The following is a 20,216-nucleotide window of genomic DNA, read 5'->3' on the forward strand; positions in this document are numbered from 1 at the left end:
CCCAGACAAAGGAATACATCCGAGCGATGATCACCTTTGATGTCGCGAATCCAGTCAAGGCGACAAGGAAACTGAATGTTCCATCGGAAGGTACGGTCACTATTGAATTTGAGTATGAAAAGATTCACAGGAGATGTTTTCATTGTCTGAGGCTCACTCACGAGAAGATTCGTTGTCCACTGCTGAGAAGAGGGCATGGAAATGATCGTAGAGTTGTTCATGACCGGGTTCCGGAACATAGCCTGGAACGCAACAGAACAACGTCAATGCCGCTGAAAGGAGTTTGTTTGGAGGGCCCTCCTGGTTTCCCAATACTTTTCCCTGAGCTCTCTCCAGAGGACCGCAAGATGGCCATGTTGTATATCTCGCACTCGGATGAGACAGAGAGATTGGCGAGAATTGAGAGGGTGAAGCAGGGGATTGCAGAGAATGCCTCTGAATCATCTATACGTTTGACTCGAATCATTAAAAAGTTGGACAAAGGGAAAGGGCACGTATTCTCTTATACGGAACCACCCCTAGAGAGGTCACAGAAGAACCTGGCCTTAACTGCGTTGAAAGATCCCCGACGACATGATCTACACTCGGATGGTGAATCTGGCTCATCAGGACCACATTTCTCTTCCCAATCAGTTCGAATCTGGCTCCGACAGTTTTTTGTCATGGCCCTTCTTAGGAGGGGCTTACTACCGGAAACGTTGGATCAAAAAAGCCACAAAGGAGAAGACCTCAGGCCTGGAAAAGAAGAGCAATGCCAAAAGCTGGAACAAGGGAGACAGATCTCTCAGCTCCGTCCTCACTTCCTCCATCATCCTCTACGAAAAGAAAGTCAGTTACACCCTTGGATACGTCAGAAAGCAAAAACCCAAAGTTCTCAAACTCTACGGTGGCTTCCGTATTGAAGCCGCTGCCTCCCCAATGAGCATTCTCAGTTGGAACTGTCGAGGCGCTGGTGGCGTCGAGACAGTTCGTCATCTCCGGGATTACGCAAAAAGTTCTTCCCGGATCTCATATTTTTAATGGAAACAAAACAAAAGTTGGAGTACATGTTGGGTTTGAAGAAAAGTCTTGGGTATGATCATTTATTAACGGTGGAACCGGTAGGTTTGAGTGGAGGACTAGCGGTTCTCTGGAAAGATAGCTTTCAGGTTGATGTGGTGTCAAGTGATAAGCGGTTAATTGACATGAAAGTAAAGTTTGGATCGTGTACCTTCTTTCTCTCATGTGTGTATGGAGATCCCATTGTTGCTAAAAGAAAAGAGGTGTGAGATCGGCTGGTGGGTATTGGTTTAAGAAGAGATGAAGCTTGGCTCTTAGCTGGCGATTTTAATGAATTGACATCCAACGGAGAAAAAAGTGGTGGAGCAGTCAGAAATGAGTCAAGCTTCTGAGACTTCCGCAACATGATCCAGGACTGCAAGCTGAAGGAAGTTAAACCTTCCGGAAATCAACTGTCTTGGGCTGGGGTCCGCGAAGATGATTGGGTCCAATGTAAACTTGATAGGAGCTTGGGTAACAGTGAGTGGTTCTCGTCCTACCCGAGGTCAAGTTGTGAATATCTAGAGCTCTGGGCTTCTGATCAAGACCCATCCATATAAGCTTTGCATTAGAGAAGGAAAACTTAACTAAAAGAAGGTTTTTCTTCGATAAACGGATGATCTCCAAAGAAGGGTTCGAAGACCTAGTGAGACAGAGTTGGGAAGGGAAGAGAGGGGAACAGAGCAGGACAATAGACCGTATAAAGAGGTGTCGTCGCAGGATTATGGAGTGGAAGAAACAGTCTAATTTAAATTCATCCGATAAGATTACTCGCTTAAAAGTAGCTCTCGAGGTGGAAGTTTCCAAACGCTCTCCTTCTTTCGTTCTGATGAGAACTCTGAAACAGGAGCTGGCCGAAGCGTTACATGAAGAAGAGTTATTCTGGAGACAAAAGTGTAGAGAAGAGTGGTTGCGTGCCGGTGATCGCAACACTAAATATTTTCACAACTGTGTGAAAGGGCGAAGGATTCAGAACCGTATTTTGATGTTGCTCGATGAACTGGGGAGAGAACATTTTTCAGAGGGAGCGAAAGGTGACATTGCAGTTAATTTCTACAGAGATCTTTTCACTAGCTCGAACCCTCATGATTTGGACTTGATCTTCCGAGGTTTTAGACCGAGGGAGACGGATAGTATGAATCCACACCTTACTCGTCAGGTCTCTAATGATGAAATTAAACAAGCAGCTTTTAGCGTCAAAGGAAGCAGTGCTCCTGGAGAGGATGGGTTGGTAGGTTTGTTCTATCGGAAGTTCTGGCATATCGTTGGACCTAGCTTAACTCAGGAGATTAAGGAGTTCTTCCAGTCTGCAAGAATCCCCGACGGATGGAATCATACCCAGTTAAGCTTGCTGCCTAAGATAGTCAATCCGACAAAGGTCCAGGATATGAGACCAATAAGTCTATGCTCAGTCCAATATAAGATCATATCCAAGATCCTATGTAATCGCCTGAAAGTGATTCTCCCCGAGATTATTTCGGATACTCAAGGAGCTTTCGTTTCTGGCCGGCTGATCTCGGACAATGTTATCATAGCCCATGAGTTGGTTCACGGGCTGAGAACTAGTGATAACATTTCAGAGGGTTGGATGGCAGTCAAAACTGACATGTCAAAAGCCTATGATCGTGTGGAATGGAACTTTCTAGAGGTAATGATGAAGAAAATGGGTTTCGACAGGATGTGGATAAGATGGATCATGTCCTGTGTGAGCACTGTTTCGTTCTCTATCTTGATGAATGGGGTTTCACATGGATTTATTAAACCAGAACGTGGCATACGTCAAGGTGATCCGCTCTCTCCGTTTCTGTTCATCCTCTGCGCTGAAGCTCTAGTTAACCGGCTCAATGTGTCCGAAGAAGAAGGCCATCTTAATGGTATCAAACTTGCAGCGGATAGCCCTTCAGTCCATCATCTCTTATTTGCGGATGATAGCCTGCTTTTGTGCAAAGCGAATGTGGAGGAAGCATCAGAACTCCTTGCGTGTTTATCTTCATATGGTGAGGCGTCGGGTCAAATGGTGAACCCTCTGAAATCGTCAGTGATCTTTGGGTCGAAAGTACCAGCTAATGTTCGGGTGGGGGTTCAAGAGGTACTCGGTATACACAAAGAAGGAGGTGAAAGCTCTTACCTAGGACTGCCTGAATGTTTTAGCGGTTCCAAAGTTAAGCTTATGAGTTTCATCCGCGAAAAACTACAAGGCCGTCTCAATGGCTGGTTCTCGAAGTCTCTGTCTCAAGGAGGAAAAGAGATTTTATTGAAATCCATTGCCTTAGCTCTGCCGGTCTATGCTATGTCTTGTTTTAAATTGCCTAAGGAAGTATGCTAAAAAATTAGGAGTGCCATGATTGAGTTTTGGTGGAGCAGTGGCAACAATAAGAGGAAGATTGCTTGGGTTGCTTGGGAGAAGTTATGCAAAGATAAGAAACTAGGAGGTTTGGGTTTCCATGATATCGAAAAGTTCAATCAATCTTTGCTTGCAAAACAAGCATGAAGGATCTTTAAGAAACCAGAGTCCCTGATAGCTCGAATCCTAAAAGCTAAGTATTTTCCTAGGGTGGGTTTCTTGGACGGAAACATAGGACGGAGACCTTCATATGCGTGGCGAAGCATCCTTCATGGTCGCGAGCTCCTTAAACAAGGTTTGATAAAGGAAATTGGTAATGGAGAAGATACAAGAGTTTGGCTGGATAATTGGATTGTGGAGACAATTCCCAGACCTCCTAACTATCATCAGGATGCTCTCGTTGATTTAACCTTGTCGGTTAGAGACTTGATAGATCAGGATACTGGGGGTTGGAACGTCAGACTCATCAGGCAGATCATTGCTGAAGAAGATGTGGAACGGGTTCTCCAGATTAAGCCTAATCGGTCAAGAGTTGATTCCTTAAAATGGTGTTTTTCCAATAATGGAATCTACAATTCAAATTCAGGCTACAAGCTTCTCCAGGAGTTACATGAGCTTCATTCTCCGGCTACTAACAGCATGCCTCCTCTAGAGAAGAGGTTATGGAGTAGTCTCTGGAAGGCGAAAGCTTCACCTAAGCTTCGTCATTTTTTATGGAGAGTATTATCAGGAGCATTGGCAGTAAAGCAGCAACTTCGTTATAGAGGCATCCAGGTAGACCCGTTATGTTCTGTGTGCGGAACAGAAGCGGAATCTATTTGTTACATGCTTTTCCACTGCCCTAGAGCTCGTGAAGTATGGTCACTGTCACAGTTACCTCTCCCGGTTGCAGGCTTCTCTCAAAACTCTGTCTTCCTGAACCTTCACTACCTATTCACGTGTAGTAGGAATGAGAGAATAAGCCCGGCGATTCGGCTATCCTTTCCTTGGATCCTGTGGCACATCTGGAAGGCAAGGAACATGTTGTCCTTTGAACAAGTACGTTTCTCAGGTGTTGAAATCTGGAACAAAGCCTCGGAGGAAGCCTCTGTTTGGCATGAGCTCCATAATGTGGAGGTTCCAGCTCATACGACTCAACCTATAGCTCCAGGGAGGCAACAGAGTTGGGTTAAACCCCCATGTGACCTGGTGAAATGCAACATTGGATGCTCTTGGTCTGCCCGCACGTCCGTAGTTGGAAGTTCTTGGATAATTAGAGATACCAGGGGCAACGTCTTGTGCCATAGCAGACGACGGTTCACAAAGATCTTCTCTGAAGCACAAGCTGCCATTGAAACCTTCGAGTGGGCTGTTGAAGCTATGTTGGACCTTAAGTTCCAGCGGGTGATCCTCGAATTCTCTAACAGAGTGCTGCATAACATTTTTAATCAGGGATTTCCGGTTCTGGAGTTTGGAGCTTGGCTTCAGAAGATACATAACTCGTTTCTTTCTTTTGAGATTAGCAAGATAATCTGGGTGCCTGTGGGATGCAACTCGATAGCCCTGGAAATCTCTGATAGTGTGATAAGAGACCAGCGGGTACAATCTTATGTTGCGTACCAAGGTCCTTCTTGGCTTCATGATCGGATCCTTTCCGAAGCCTCTCTATCCACATAATATGCTACCATCCGTTGAGGACCAAGAGCCCTTGCAGTGGTCTCTACACCTTTGCCGTCCTCACCAAGAAACATCTCTGTTTCAGGTTACGTTTGCAACGGATTGTTCTCAATTGGTGAAGATGGTTTCGGAACCAGAAGAATGACCATCATTTGAAAGCTACCTGGAAGATATCAAGCTTTTACGAAGAAGCTTCCTCAACTCAGACGTCATTCATGTACCCCGAACGGAGAACCTAAGGGCGGATAGCTTGGCACGTAGTGCTAGGAAACAAGCGTCTTTCGTCATTCACATGGATGTGGAATTACCGATTTGGTTTACAGAGTCAATATGAATCTGTGAATATCTTGCTGTCAAAAAAAAAAGTTGGTGATAGCTGTTTTTCATTTTTAATAGAATAAAATAATCCGCAAAACTGCAAACATAAGATATTAAATATAATTCGCTATTTATATAAATAGGTTTCATTTTGAGTTTTAAAATTGCAGTCAGGTATATATATATTACTATAAAGAAGAGATTCACTCTCTTCTTAGGACGCCACATCATCAATTCGGATGCACGCAGCATGACATCTGTTTCCTTCACCTAAACACACCGTTTCATTAACGTTTTGGGTTTACACGAATTATTTTTGTTATGGACTTTGAATAACATTTCAGGGCTGAAACCAAAACTAAAGCTTGCCCAGTAGTCGCCTTCGGCTTCTTCAAGGATGACGACTTCTGTTTGGCGGATTCAGTTTCTGGAAACCTGCTTCCCTTAACAACATTCCCGAAGCTTCTAAGGTCTCATCTCTCTCTCTCTCTCTCTCTCTCTCTCTCTCTTTCTCATCTTGGTTTCTAGGGTTCATTTATTGAATTTCTTAGAAAAAGTTCTTGTGTTTAGTTGCTTTTCGTGATGCGAAAGCTTAAAATTTCGAACTTTGGTTACAGAATGATGTGGACGAAGCTAATATTGTGGCGAGTGAGTTAGAGAAATAACTGATCTCCAAAGAAGGAGAAGCTTTGAGAGTCTTGAAGTCGCTCGAGTCGACCAAAGCCATAGTTGAAGAGCTTAAATCAAAGCTACACGGAAAAGAAGACAAAGAGAACTGCGACATGAACGTTCTGAAAGAGTTAAACCAAGCCAAGTCTAAGTACATGATACTCTTAGCAATCAGCTTCTCAACAGCATTCACAATCCATGTATAGATGATATTGTTACATCTAGACCAAGAACCATAATCTGGATGCGCTACGTCTAACTCAGGATAAGATCCATTCACGAAAACTTCTTTATTCCTAGCTCCCAAGACCACCAGCATAGATCTATGCCAGGTATTGAAATTCCATAAGCCTGATAGCTTCTCAGAGACTAGTGATATACCTGCGCGATCAGCGCTATGAACATATAGCGGATTTGAGTTCGAATCCTGAAGAGATGCAAGACGAGGTGATTGTGTTGGCGGAAGTTGATTTTGGACCGGTATAGTCAAAGCCACATCGTTGGCGTAGGACGTTGGCATAACAAAGAATTGAAAGATCAGAGCTCAGATTGAAGATGAATCGAAGAAGATGAATGCGATTTCGGTGAAATGAGTAGATTTGATGGATTCGAATCGAGATTGATCGATGAAGAAGAAGAAGGAGCTCAGAACGAACTCCGAATCAACAAGATGAAGTGGAAGAGATGAGCACGAGGCTCTGATACCATATTAGATTCAGAGACGAAGCTCCATTGATGGAGAGGAAACGAAGAAGAGAAAGTTTGTTACATTAAATTTTTAATTGTTTGTTACACTTTGGTTCAGTATTTATTGTAAGCATATCTCGGTTTAACAACATGTTAACCGGATTTATATAGTCTAAGAGCATCTCCAAAAAAGAACTCTATTTTTAAGTTTCCAAAACTCTATATTTGAAGTTTCAAGGTGTTTTTCTCCAAAAGCAAAACTTCAAACTCAACTTCAAAATTATTTATATTTTATAATATGGTCCTTATATTTGTCATAACTAATTTGAATTCGTAAAACTTTTGTAAACAACTAGCACATATATAAACATATTACAACAATATTAATTAATAAAATATTTTATTAAAATATAAAAAAATTAAATAAAAATAACTTAATTAATATTAAATTTCAAACAAAATACCATATTATTTCATAAAATGATTTTCGAAATGCATATATGATCTATTAGTGCATTTCGAAGTAAAAATGGCTCTCCTCATTTTTAATTTGTAGATTACGAACTAAAAGTTGTTGAAATCGGGTAATATTGATACTTGTAAATACATTAGATTGGAACAAGAAAGTAAAAGAGAAACATAAAATATTGCTAGAAGAGTAATTTCCTTTCGATTATATTAATACTCGTGAATATATTTGATATGAACAAGAAATAATTGTACGAAAAAGACATCAAAAACAACAACCATCTTCAGTCACACAAAAAAATTTGGATAATATTTGAAAATTTTGAAGGTTCCGGATCAAACTTACCTGACTACTAGTGTTGTTGTAATATTTAAATTTGTGTAATATTTATGTCTTCATGTAATTTTTTTTTTAAAAAAATGTTAAGTTTTGTTTTGTATATTATTGTTGTCTAAATCTAGCTTAAAATATTTTAAATCTTATTTTAAAGTTTCATTTAATTTTATGTGTAAAATTTAAAATCTGTAAACAAAATTTAAAATATTTATAAGTTATAATTTTTTAAAGGATTAAAACAATAAACGAAAAAATATATATGAATCATAAAGGTGATGTGTGATTGTAGGGACCAAAATGCAAATAAAAATATGAAACTTCAAATTTGAAGTTTTTAATAGTGAAACTTCAAATATAGTGTTTCACTCTTCAAAACATCAATTGGAGAGAGCAAAAACTTCATTTTTGAAGTTAGTGTCTTTTGGAGATGCCAGGCTAATACAAGCCATGCAGTCATTAAACGAAAGTTTTGTTTTCCTTGAGAAACGAATTCATACAAGGTACAGAGATAGCTTGCGACCGCATAATGACCATCAGAGAGCAAACGGCCAGCTACTCACGGCGGCTCCACCGTACGGGGCGTAATACTGAGGAGGAGGATGAAGAAACGTCGGTGGCAGAGAAGGTAGATTCGGTAAGAACGCTGCGTCGATGTTGAACTGTCCAGTCGATCCCAGACCCATAAACTGACCAAACGCCACGTCATCAATGCGGCGAGGTTGACGTGGCAGAGATTGTGGTGGAGCGGGAAGGTATATAGGAAAGCTCGCATCAACATGCGATGCAGAGGTATTGGAGAAGCAGGACACGTGCTCAGTCGCGAAGGCATCAATAACCGGAGCAATTAAAGATCCGGTGGAAGAGGAGCAACTAATGCTAGTGACGGAAACGGAAGAAGAAGAGACCAACTTCGTTTCTCTACTAACTACGCTGCTTTTCAGACAAACTTTGGAGAGAACCCATTCATCCTGTGTAAAAGGAAATTTAAAATAAAGTAACCATCTGTTTGTTTATAGACTTACTTACTGAGATGAAGTGAATATAGAGAAAGGGTTTAAAGATTACCTTAGCAGAGGAAGTAATGTAATGGTATGAGAACTTTCCGTCGAGGCGATACTCATGCATGACCCAACAGCTTTTCTCACCTTTAGGAGCTCTGCCTTTGTAAAAGACGAGAGTTTTCTTCATCCCGAGAAGCGAGTTTGTCTTTGAGCTTTTGATCTCTCTGTCTTTACCAGTTGCCTTCCAGTAACCAGCTTCTGTTGCTCTGTTCGTTCTCAGCCCGGTTGGGTACTTCCTATCTCTTCGTGTGAAGAAGTGCCACTCTTTCTCGCCCATCTTCGCTTTCTCTGCTCATAAGGTTCGCCGGAAAGTGTTAACAAAAAAAATTGCTCCCAACTAAAACAGAGAAACAATTACTTACTGATCGTGGGATTTTTTATCATCAGATTTTATAGAGTTATGACAATAACTTTGTCGAGAAGACCATTCTCCTTGTATCTATGTCTATGACGGGTTCGGATAGGAGAAAAGACTAAACTTCGGCGGTTCAAGCAAATGTCTAATAAGTCTAATTAACGGTGAGTAAAGCCTGAGTAAAGTCTGAAACTTTGAACCTATAATGATATGGTTTTAAGGCTTGATTCCAGAGATGGGTTACTCAGGTGTTGTAGAGTTTATTTAAATAAAACAAGTGGAACAGAAAAGGGGTTGATAGTGTTTTAGTGGGGGTAACCTGGAAGCTCCCAAGGCTTTGAGATCAACTTGAGAAATGGCGGCACAGGAGAAGTTGGAGTCAAGGACTTTCTTAAGGAGGAAGTAAGTGATGAGCTCTTCATCAGTTGGATGAAACCTAAACCCCGGTGGCATTATGGTTTCATCTTCTAATCTTGATCTCTCCCAACCATTAAACACATCCATATCTATTGTGGGAAACAAACACACAAAGAGGAGGAAGCTCTAAAGCTAACAAAACCCTAGATTTTTCCAATTTAAGGGAAGAGGAAAATTAAAAGGGTACTTTTTAGTGATCTGTGTTTCTTCTGTTCTACAAGCAACTTTTAATAAAGTGTTTTAAAAGAAAAAGATGTTGGCTGACGTAGAATCCCCTGAGATTTACGGTCATGCACGCATTGCATGCTCTCAAGACAATGTCCTGATTATATATTTTCAATACTATTGAATTTAGCAATGTTAATAACAACGTGCGCATATACACACGCAAACATATTATTATACACACATATATATATTCGGTTTGGGGTGGTGTATTGTACACATCAACTCTGGCTGTCACTAGCTAGCTACTGTCAAATATCACATCAGTTGCTTGTAGAACAGAAGAAACACAGATCGGTTTGACTGAAGTGATGTTCTGACAGTTATAAAAACATATAGATATATAGTATATGTAGAGATTTTTATTATGGTTAACTGCGGTGCGGTGCAGAACGAATGTTACCATTCGGAGCCTTTGTCTGTTGAGCAGTCTGAGCTTTACCATGAATAGGATTCTCATACTATACGCACTAATATCTTCAAAAGACAACTTTTTTACAAGAAAAAACACAAATTAAAAATTAAGAAACAAGACTACAAGAGCATGGATGCATCATCAAATCATATGAAGCAATCACATCGCATTAATCGGAAACAAGAAACGAACAGGGAGGTTTTTTAAGTAAGAAACTTTCGGTTGGGTTTTCCGTAAAGTTTAGAACTCCGCAATTACATATGCATATATAATATATACATACACAAATATGTATTTTAAGAATATAGGAGCAAGAAACCTCCAATAAAGTTGCTCTTAGACGTGTCATATAAAAATTGAGAAGGATGGAGTTGTCACAGGCTTTAACATCAAATCATATTCCCATCCTGTCTTTTGCATGCATCTTTCATTTTTTTTCTTTCCTGCTATTTTTCACCTCTATGCTTGCTTTTTTTTTATTTTTTTCCTTCTGAATATTTCTTATAAATAAACCAAAGTTAGTCTACAAAAGATATGCCTTAACCCTCAAGGCAACCAGAAAACAACAAAAACAGCAGAAACAGGACAGACCCCTGTTCAAAAACCTTCACTGAACTTCCTCCCTGCTCCTAGAGCTGTGGACGCAAGAAAAGAAGCTCCAAACAGACAATTCTATGCTTGCTTTCCCACAGACAATTCTTATCTATCTATATTTCTATTCACTTAAAAAAATATTTTTTACACATCTTATTGGAGATTAAAGAATATAGAACTACATTTTGCTAGTTTATCCATATTTAGTTTTAGGTCGACACGTTAAGTTTGACTAGGAGAGATAATAACCACATGGGTTTCATATTTTGTAGAAAATACGTTTCTTATTATTCAAGAAGAATCATTGGAAAGACAATAGATCATTGTCAACAACTGATTTGTGGAGTGAGAAAAGAACTACTAGAAAGTCATAAATAATGCTAAATGATCAATGATTGTAGATTCTTGTTCATAAGAAGCCCGGTGACGTATGTATCAGTGGTGGAGGAGCGAATTATCTCCGCCGCCCTCCTGCTTAACGATGCGGCGCCGTTTTCATTGCTTTTTTCCGTTCGGAATTATAAGAGGAACTTGTAGGGGTACGCGTTCGGTTCTGATTGGTTATTTCGGTTCTTAAAGTTTGGTAACCATTAAGGAAGCATGCAAATTTCGGGTCAGATTGGGTTAGTACTTTCGGTTCATGAAGTTTGGTATGGTAACCATATTAGAACCAAAAAAAAGTTCCAATCGATTCGGTTCTAAATGGTTAATTTGTAACCATAGTATCCAAATTAATATGATGTACTTTCAAATAAATGAATCAAAACCAATACCAAAATAACATTCAAATGATTTCTTCATTCAGAAATTAAAATCCAAACTGTGAGAATAAAACATCAAAAAAACACAAGGTTCTCGTATAAGGTAAGTGTTGATCGATAAAAAAGGCAAGCGTATCAAGTATAAACTATAAAGATATAAACGTATAAGGTAAGTGTATAAGGGTTTTTCATCCGGTTTTATATGGGTATTATTCGGTTCTCGGTTCGGTACGTGTTCCATTCCGGTTCTTCGAGTATAAAATTTCAATATCCAATTGGGTAATTCATAAATTCGGTTCAATTTGGTTTAGTTTTTTTATGTCTGTTCGGTTCGGTATTTTTCTCCACCCTAAGAGGAAGGGATCAAACTCGGTGAGGGCAATTCGTCGTAATTATGCAATCCCAAGACTGGATTGGGCCGCGGCCTACATATTTAAGACCAAATATATAGTTTTACAGGTGATAATGGACTGCAACGAGACGGCGCCGTTTGGTCGACCGACTCTTATTATCAGAGACTGCATGTCCTTTTAATAGCAGAAGACGGCACGCAGTTTCTTCAGCAAACCTCGTTTTTCTCCCTTTAAGTATTTTATTCAGGCCCCTCCATCCCTCTCCGACTTCTCAGTCTCCCTCCAAAAAAAAAAAAATGGCGTCGGCGTCCTCTTCAGGCGGAGTCGCCGGAAGGCTTCGAAACGCATCGTTGGTTCTCGTAGGCGATAACGATTCCACAATCTCTGTAAGTACTTTTCGTTCAAACCACCTCCTCTTGTTTTCGCACAATGCTCTTGTTTTGGAAATTTTGATTTCTGAGAAATTGAGAGATAGAAGCATAGGATGATGATGATGGGTTTGTCTAGTTAGAAGTGAAAAGGAGATCCTTTCTCTCATTGGTCGAAGTTGAATCCTCGCTGTTGTTTTCATCTTAAGTGGCTTTTGTTTACTTTGTTTTTGCAAGGACATACGTAAAGCTGTGACTTTGATGAAGAACATTGCTGTTCAGTTGGAGAAAGATAACCAAACTGAGAAGGTTTGTTATTATCCATAAAGCTCTGACTATGATGTATTGTCAGCTTGAGGCAAACTCTTTTTACTTCATCTCTGTTTATGTTTTTGTTTTTGTCTTGGGTTTCCACAGGTTAAAGACCTTGAAAATTCTGTGGCTGAGCTGTTGGATTTATATGGTGATTGTGCTCATCGTTCCTCAGCTATTCAATCTGTTGCAAATGGGTACCAGCCTGGGGAACAGGTAAACAGACTCCTCCTTAATGTGTTAATCTAAATGCTTATTAGTTTTAGGCTGACTGCTTACTGACTCGCTTTAATGACTGCAGTTAACTGACTTTAAGAAGTTGCTTGACGATGAGTTCACAAAGCTCAAGGCTACAACTCCTTCAGTGCCAGAAAATCATCATTTGATGCGTCAGTTCCGGGAAGCAGTTTGGGTATGTCATCTGGTGATGTTCTATATTATCATAGATCTGTTTATAGAATAATAACGTTGTTCAGTTAAGTTCTTAGCTTGAGTTGAATAGGTCTTTCATCCGATTTCCTTTTAACTTTGTGTCACTATCTTTCTGCAGAACGTTCATCATGCAGGTGAACCAATGCCTGGCGAAGACGAAGAAGACATTGTCATGACCAGTACTCAGTGCCCTTTCCTAAACGTGAAATGCCCTGTGAGCGGAAAGCCTCTCACTGAACTAACAGATCCAGTTCGCAGGTACCAATGGATGGCTTGCTTCTTTTTTTTTTTTTTTTTGATTTCCTTTCTTAACAAGGATGTCTTGTTTCGTTCTAATGATTTGTTTGTGATCATAAAGCGTCATATTAATTCATCTTTCGTGCAGCAGTAGAACTAATCAGATTCTGTACTGTATAATTACATGAATGATAGACAATTGTGACCGAGTCTTTTGGTGATCCTTTTTGTGGTTGCAGTATGGATTGCAAGCACGTGTACGACAAAGCCTCAATCATGCATTACATAGCCACCAATCCCAATGCGAAATGTCCTATAGCTGGTAAGATACTTCTTTGTTAACACATATCTCTTGTTCCTCCTTCTCCATGCTGGTTTTTGATTCATATGGCACACTTCTTCAAATCCTCAGGCTGCCGAGGTAAACTGAAGAGTAACAAAGTGGTTTGTGATGCAATGCTCAAGTTTGAAATTGAGGAGCTGCGCACTATGAACAAACAATCTAATAGGGATGAAGTGATTGAAGACTTCACAAATGCAGACGATGAAGATTAGAAGAGATCAAATCATCTCATAAGCAATGTTGAAAGCCCATATGTTTTTCTTCAAGTTTGCAACTTTCTAACTATATTTAATCTAATGTTAAGTCTTGCTACCAATTTGTTTTCCCTCTTTTGGATGTAAATAGTCAATGTCACTCTTGATTCAACTCCTCGTTTTGCCTAAAGTTTTGAGTTTTTTCCATTGAGGAGCTTATCTCATTTCGGTTTAGTCGGTTTGGTTTAATACTCTTTGGTTCGGTTATGGTTATAGTTTAATCAGTTCGGTTTTCAAATTCAAATTTTTGTTTCGGTTTCCCTCAATTACTTGAAAAGGAGGCATCTTTGAGTTTGATGCTATTCGACGAGAATGGCGACTGCTCTGTCTGCATTTAGGGTTTCGATATCCAGAATTAGTCCTTTCCGTGCTAGGCAATTCTCTTATCCAGCGACTTCCGGTTTATCCCATACCAAGCGAATCATTTGCAGCTCTTCGCATTCTCTGTCTTCGTCTCCTTCTCCGTCTGATACTTCTCATTCATCTGTTTCGTTGATGGGAACAAATGAGAACTCGAGGTGGAGACCCATGTGCTTGTATTACACTCACGGGAAGTGCACAAAGGTCAACACTTTACCACTCTAATTGATGTCGACGACTTGTTCGATGGAATGTCTGAATGATTTTGCAACTTGTTTTTTCTAATTGAGGAGACTTATCGTTTTGTATCTCGATCATGTTATCACTATTCTTCACTCGTTTTTGTTTATACTTGAATAAAATAATAAATCTTATGTTGGTGACGTCAGATGGATGATCCTGCCCATTTGGAAGTTTTCAACCATAATTGTTCCAAGGAGCTTCCAGTGACCGCTGCTGATCTCGAGGGAAAGAAACCACAAGAGTTCGACTTCTTCTTGGTTCTTGACTTGGAAGGAAAAGTTGAGATTCTTGAGTTTCCTGTTTTGATCGTTGACGCCAGAACCATGCAAGTCGTAGACTTGTTCCACAGGTTATAACTGCTTCCTATGTTTTAAAAGAAGCAACTTTTTTATGTAATGCTCATTGGGTCTTGGGGTGTTTATAATTAATTCTTCATGAATTTCATTGCTTATGGCAAGATGTGTTGATTATTTGTTCTTTATACATAATAAGGTTTGTGAGACCCACCAAAATGAGCGAGCAAGCAATTAACAAGTACATCGAAGGCAAGTATGGAGAAGTTGGTGTTGATCGGTATGCTACTTCTATCTTACTTTGAGTATAGATATAGTGGGATGACTGTAATGCTTGTTGTGTTTTCCTTTTAGTTGCAAAGATGTGAATTTATATTCTGCTACCATAAAATATAACAATGCTAAGAGTTGGTCTAGAGTTGCATATAACCAGCCCTTTGTTCCTGAAACCGTCTCACTAACTCTCTCAACGTCGAATTGCAGAGTGTGGCATGACACAGCTATTCCATTTAAGCAAGTTGTTGAGGAGTTTGAAGGCTGGTTAGCTGAGCATGGCTTGTGGGGTAAAGAAACAGACGGGGCTCTGAATGATGCAGCTTTTGTAACCTGGTGAGAATGATTTATAAGAGACGAGCTTGTTATGTTAATCTAGGTGTGTTCTCTCTGTTGTTTCGGATACTGATTTAAGTTAATGTCTATCAGTGGAAACTGGGATATAAAGACAAAGATTCCCGAGCAATGCGTAGTGGCAAATATCAATCTTCCCCAATATTTCATGGAGTGGATAAATCTCAAAGACGTCTACTTGAACTTCTACGGACGTGAGGTGAGTTGAATATTACTACCATGTCTCATCATCCTTGTGTGTGTTTATTATAAACTCATCAATTAGTGGATAAACATGACAGGCCAGAGGAATGGTGTCAATGATGAGGCAATGTGGAATAAGGCTCATGGGAAGCCACCATCTAGGCATTGATGACACAAAGAACATCACGAGAGTGGTGCAACGGATGCTCGCTGACGGTGCAGTATTCAAGATCACAGCACGAAGGAGCAAGTCCAATATGAGAAACGTCGAGTTTCTGTTCAAGAACCGGATCAAGTAAGCTCCCAAGGAATTATGACAGACCCAATAGCTGTATGATTTGTTATTGCATAGAACTGTTAAGACTACAACTTTCTGTAAGATTTAGCGTTTGTTTTGGTTGATAAACAATTTCTCTCTTGAGATTTATTGTGATGTGATTCTTGGGACTTTTTTTGGAGCTATCTTTTCCACATCATCATCGACAAATATTTAGGTACGCAGCTAGTTTCATTCTCTATCTATATCCATCACTAATTAGCCTTAGCCACATGCCACGCAGTAAAGATTACGGCGGATTTACATAATTAATATTAATTTTATAACATTATGCAATGTAAGACTATCATTGGGGAACAATGTAGGCGCAAAGCTCGAGACTTATTGCGTTTACATTACATGTATTTATTAGGTTAGTGTAAATCTTAGCTGTCACGTAGGAGGCAATGGAGAACAAAGAATATATAATGAAAACTGTATAATTTATAACTATATAGAAGCCAATTTGTTACATATTAGTATACGAATCACATGGCATGTTGACTGTCATGACAGGGTTTATTATGCCGTTTCTTAGCAATCATACCTTTCTTTGAAACCTTATTTTTCTTAGTTGTTGCCAGTAATCCTTTTGATCTCTTAATAATTAATATACATTTTTATTATAATTATCCACTTATAGTACTTAATTATTGTTTTTTTTCAAACTAATGCAGATTAGTTTCTGTATAGTCCTAAATGAAATAACAAATTGATTTTCTATCAATAATTCCTTTTTATATAAGATGCAATGTATATGTTGACTCCAAAATCAGAATTTTATTGGAAAATGAAAAGAATCTAAAATAAATCTCAAATTCCTTTGTTGTTTTCACTCAAATTTCTTCGCTTTCTTTTTTTGGCTATGTATAAAACAAAAAAAAAAATTGACTCCACAAAAAACATTAATAATTTAACATATTTAGAAAAATAAGTGCTGAATGGTTGCCCACATGGGCACGTCCTAATAAGTCTCCATTCTTCAGAATCTATGCTTCAAATACAAACCGAACAAAAGTGGGAGAAGAGAGAAAGAAAGAACAAATACTTATCTCTTTTTGTTATCTCTTGTCTGAGTTTAAAAAAAAAATGGATCCTACTTCGAATGATCATCAAGAGTTTGAACAAGTCGAAGCTATTGATGATCTTCTCGAAGATTTCTGGTTCTTTGATAACTTACTTGGTAGAAGATCAACAATCTTGAGGTACTGTCATTCAGATCCTTACCCTTTTTCTCCTTCTTCTACTCATCCCAAAACAGAAGTCTTGAACCTTGGAGATTCCGTTCTGGAGAAGAAGCTTCTAGAAGCTCTCACAGTGGGAGATTCTGTCCCACCACCGTGTACAGTGAAGGAAGAAGGTGGAGGTGAGCCTGAGAAGATGAAAAAGATGAAAAGGCAGTTCTCTGAGAAGATTAGGGTTCAAGAAAGAACAACTTACTTGCAGAAGAAGGAACCTGTGGTTCATCGGGGGAAGGGAGTTAGGGAAAGTTCTAAAAATAACAGAACTGGTAGAAGTAGTTGTAATAACAAGAGTGTCCCGATGGGAGGGAGTTTGCAGAGAACTCAGACATTACCTACCTACATAGGAAGAGAAGGTGATAGAAACGAGTTTGACGATCAAGAGAGCGACAATTCGAGAATGGGATACTTGATTCGTGAAGCCATCGCAAGCTCATCTTCTGGGTTTACTACTCCAACGAAACAGAATACTCCAAAGGTGGTCTTTTCTTTTCATTGTATTTTTCTATTTTTTGGTATGATTAGATTATTTTCTACTTTTGGAAGATTATTATAATATATCTTTCCTGTTGTGAATTTGACAAGTAATATTCAAAACATTGGTGCAGATGTCAAGCATTCCAAGGCATAGACCACCGAGAAACTCGAGATCAGAAGAAGCTATTAAAGAAATGGCTGTCAAGTCACAAGGAAGTAAAACGCTGCGTAAGACGTTGAGCAGCATCGATACGAAAGAGATTATGACGTTGAAGGAGTTGGACATTACTGAACCGGAGAAGAAAGTAGTAAGAGATGATGAAGAACAGAGGAGGGTCGTGAAAAGCCGGTCGGCAGTGGTTGTGGGACAGCCGATACCGGTTTGGGTTCCAAAGGATTCGAGAAGAGACATGAAAGCGCAAATAAAGTTTTGGGCTCGAACCGTGGCTAGTAATGTTCGACAAGAATGTTAACAACAACAAATGATTATCTATAAATATATACAGTAACTTCATTTCTCATATTCTTTCGTTTCTTTTCTGTTCAAAAACATTTATCGATTATTTTACCAAAAATAATGAAGCAAAACATGATAATGTGTTTGATGATTTGATGCCGAAAGCTTGGAGTAATAATTTATACGAATAAGTGGATAAAACAATCAAGTTAAATATTTTTAAGGCTATTACAAATTACAAAAAAAATATTACATTCTTGATCAGACAATTCTGCTAACACTAAACTAAATCATTTTACAATGTTTTATACTTCGTCCGTTTCAGAAAGATCTACGTTCTAGAAAAAAAAATGTTTCAAGAAAATACATTTTTTACTTTTTCAATGTATTATTTAATCAAAAATTGCAAATTTCATAAAAGTTAATGGTGTTTATTAGATTTTTATTGACTAAAATTTATGAAAAATTGATAATCACAAAAATAACGCATTTACTATCAAGTTTTAATGTGTTTTTTTAATATGTGTGAAAAATCTAAAATATGTATCTTTTTGAAACGGAAGGAGTACATAATCATTTTATTTGTACCAACTAAAAATCAAGCATTGATTTTTTTTTCTACTAATCCAAAGATTGAGCTTCCATTTTTATATTTATAAAACTGATCACATTTTAAAGTTAAAAAAATCACATATAATTTGAATTAGGACCCTCTAAACGAAAGAGAGGCTTAGACGAAGGATATTTGAGGTGAATGGTGAAGATAATAAAAATCTCCGACGGCTAAGAAGATGTCAGTGTTGCAGAGCCACCAATGTCTCTTCTCCTTCTCTCTCCCTCACCGTCTCCGTACTCCGCGTCTTATCTCCCTCTACCGTCCACCGGAATCTACCTCTCCGTTCCCTTCGCTCTCCGCTTTCACCCGGACCCGACCCGATAGAATCCGAGTATCCGCCGCCGAAGAAACCTCCGACGTGGCGGAGGAGGTAGAAGGCGGTCCTGTCGAGCTTCCTCCGTCGTCCATATCTCCTTTCTCGACCACCAACTCAATATTCGCCACTTCCGATGACCCCTCTCCACTCCAGCTAGCCACCAGCGTAATGCTCACCGGCGCCATCACCATCTTCCTCTTCCGATCGATTCGACGGCGAGCTAAGCGCTCCAAAGAGATGGTAAAGTTTTCATCTTTACTCTCGTTCTCAGTGAATCCGAATTGAAAGTTTTCGACTTGGTGTGAGGATTTTGTAGACGTTTAGATCATCTGGAGTGAAGAAGTCGTTGAAAGACGAAGCGATGGAGAAACTGAAAGCAATGGGGTCGGCTCCGATTGAAGAAGTTGGTGGTAAGTCGACGACTCCGTCGGCGGCTCAGGCGTTTCTTGGTGCGGTTTCGGCAGGTGTCATTGCTGTTATTCTCTATAAGTTCACTACTACCATCGAAGCAGGACTCAATCGGCAGGCTATTTCTGATAACTTCTCGGTATCGTTCCTTCTTTTTTTCTCTTGATCATTCTCCTTGCTCATGTTCGTTCAATCTTTGCTTTTGTTGTTGGGTTTTAGCAAGTAATATTATCTTGTGATCCAAGTATTATCATTGTCTCTGTATTAGTAAATGCACATAACTGAGAGGAGGTAAAAGAAGAAGTGGATAAAGTATCATCATGGGGTGTTTCTCTGTAAACGCCCACTCTTGAGAGAGATAATAGTATGGAATAAAGGCTCCCTAGACCCATGATTGCTGAATTCAGTGCGCAGCTAGCTAGCTATATTCATTATGTGAAGGACCCTCTGTTTATTATCATTGCTTGTGTACGTACATTAAGAGTCTGGCCAAAACCATGGTTATATGCAATTAAACTAGCTATACATTCATTGAGTGAAAAGATCTATTCTTGTTTGAGACCCTTAACTTCTAGAATGTGTCTTCTATCTCTTTGCAGGTTAGGCAAATCACAGTAACCGTAAGGTATACATATCTTATATATAAGCTTCACTACGTTCTCTGTTTTCATCTCAAGTCATTTCTCGCAATTTCTTAGACCAAATATTCATTTTTTTTCTGTGGCAGGACTATCATCAACGGTATATGCTATCTAGCAACATTTGTTTTCGGTATCAACGCTGTCGGACTTCTCCTTTACTCTGGTCAGCTAGCCTTCAATGAAGAGTCTGATGAAGCCGCCATGAAGGCCACAACAGAGACTGGAGACTCATCAGGTAACAACAACAGTGAAGTAAATAAAAGCAACGAGGATCAAAGTACAAGTGATTAGTCCACCCTTTGTACTATGAAAACATGTAATAATAATATCATATTCGTATTATAAATATAAATGCTTTTAGTTTGATTATCTTGTCACATTGTCTCTGTTTGTT

General features: G+C 39.2%; 6 protein-coding genes across 6 annotated transcripts; 5 read left to right on the forward strand and 1 right to left on the reverse strand.

The window, feature by feature from the left end:
• Nucleotides 1-1,654: 1,654 nt before the first annotated feature.
• On the forward strand, nt 1,655-5,038 carry LOC106399015. Its single transcript, XM_013839497.1, has 3 exons — nt 1,655-3,252; nt 3,373-3,495; nt 3,592-5,038. The coding sequence occupies exons 1-3, from the start codon at nt 1,655-1,657 to the stop codon at nt 5,036-5,038; spliced, it is 3,168 nt and encodes a 1,055-aa protein (XP_013694951.1).
• Nucleotides 5,039-7,726: 2,688 nt separating this feature from the next.
• On the reverse strand, nt 7,727-9,642 carry LOC106399016 (protein CUP-SHAPED COTYLEDON 1). Its single transcript, XM_048757577.1, is given in 5 exon segments — nt 7,727-8,485; nt 8,583-8,866; nt 9,253-9,275; nt 9,277-9,476; nt 9,637-9,642. Coding segments are annotated over 5 exon segments (948 nt in total). The 3' UTR covers nt 7,727-8,050.
• A 2,258-nt stretch (nt 9,643-11,900) lies between these two features.
• Nucleotides 11,901-13,791, forward strand: LOC106397317 (E3 SUMO-protein ligase MMS21). Its single transcript, XM_048757033.1, has 7 exons — nt 11,901-12,084; nt 12,304-12,375; nt 12,484-12,594; nt 12,680-12,790; nt 12,929-13,068; nt 13,287-13,369; nt 13,460-13,791. The coding sequence occupies exons 1-7, from the start codon at nt 11,995-11,997 to the stop codon at nt 13,600-13,602; spliced, it is 750 nt and encodes a 249-aa protein (XP_048612990.1). The 5' UTR covers nt 11,901-11,994; the 3' UTR covers nt 13,603-13,791.
• A 78-nt stretch (nt 13,792-13,869) lies between these two features.
• On the forward strand, nt 13,870-15,808 carry LOC111206250 (uncharacterized exonuclease domain-containing protein At3g15140). Its single transcript, XM_022702719.2, has 6 exons — nt 13,870-14,208; nt 14,394-14,596; nt 14,740-14,820; nt 15,024-15,149; nt 15,243-15,366; nt 15,449-15,808. Exons 1-6 carry the CDS (start codon nt 13,957-13,959, stop codon nt 15,647-15,649), a joined length of 987 nt encoding a protein of 328 aa, XP_022558440.1. The 5' UTR covers nt 13,870-13,956; the 3' UTR covers nt 15,650-15,808.
• A 483-nt stretch (nt 15,809-16,291) lies between these two features.
• BNAC05G38490D lies at nt 16,292-17,992 on the forward strand. Its single transcript, XM_013839803.3, has 2 exons — nt 16,292-17,385; nt 17,516-17,992. Exons 1-2 carry the CDS (start codon nt 16,756-16,758, stop codon nt 17,855-17,857), a joined length of 972 nt encoding a protein of 323 aa, XP_013695257.1. The 5' UTR covers nt 16,292-16,755; the 3' UTR covers nt 17,858-17,992.
• A 577-nt stretch (nt 17,993-18,569) lies between these two features.
• On the forward strand, nt 18,570-20,191 carry LOC106400885. Its single transcript, XM_013841286.3, has 4 exons — nt 18,570-19,013; nt 19,090-19,320; nt 19,781-19,806; nt 19,909-20,191. The coding sequence occupies exons 1-4, from the start codon at nt 18,633-18,635 to the stop codon at nt 20,111-20,113; spliced, it is 843 nt and encodes a 280-aa protein (XP_013696740.2). The 5' UTR covers nt 18,570-18,632; the 3' UTR covers nt 20,114-20,191.
• Nucleotides 20,192-20,216: the final 25 nt, after the last annotated feature.

The sequence above is a fragment of the Brassica napus genome, chromosome C5, assembly GCF_020379485.1.
Source record: "Brassica napus cultivar Da-Ae chromosome C5, Da-Ae, whole genome shotgun sequence".
NCBI classification, from domain to species: domain Eukaryota; kingdom Viridiplantae; phylum Streptophyta; class Magnoliopsida; order Brassicales; family Brassicaceae; genus Brassica; species Brassica napus.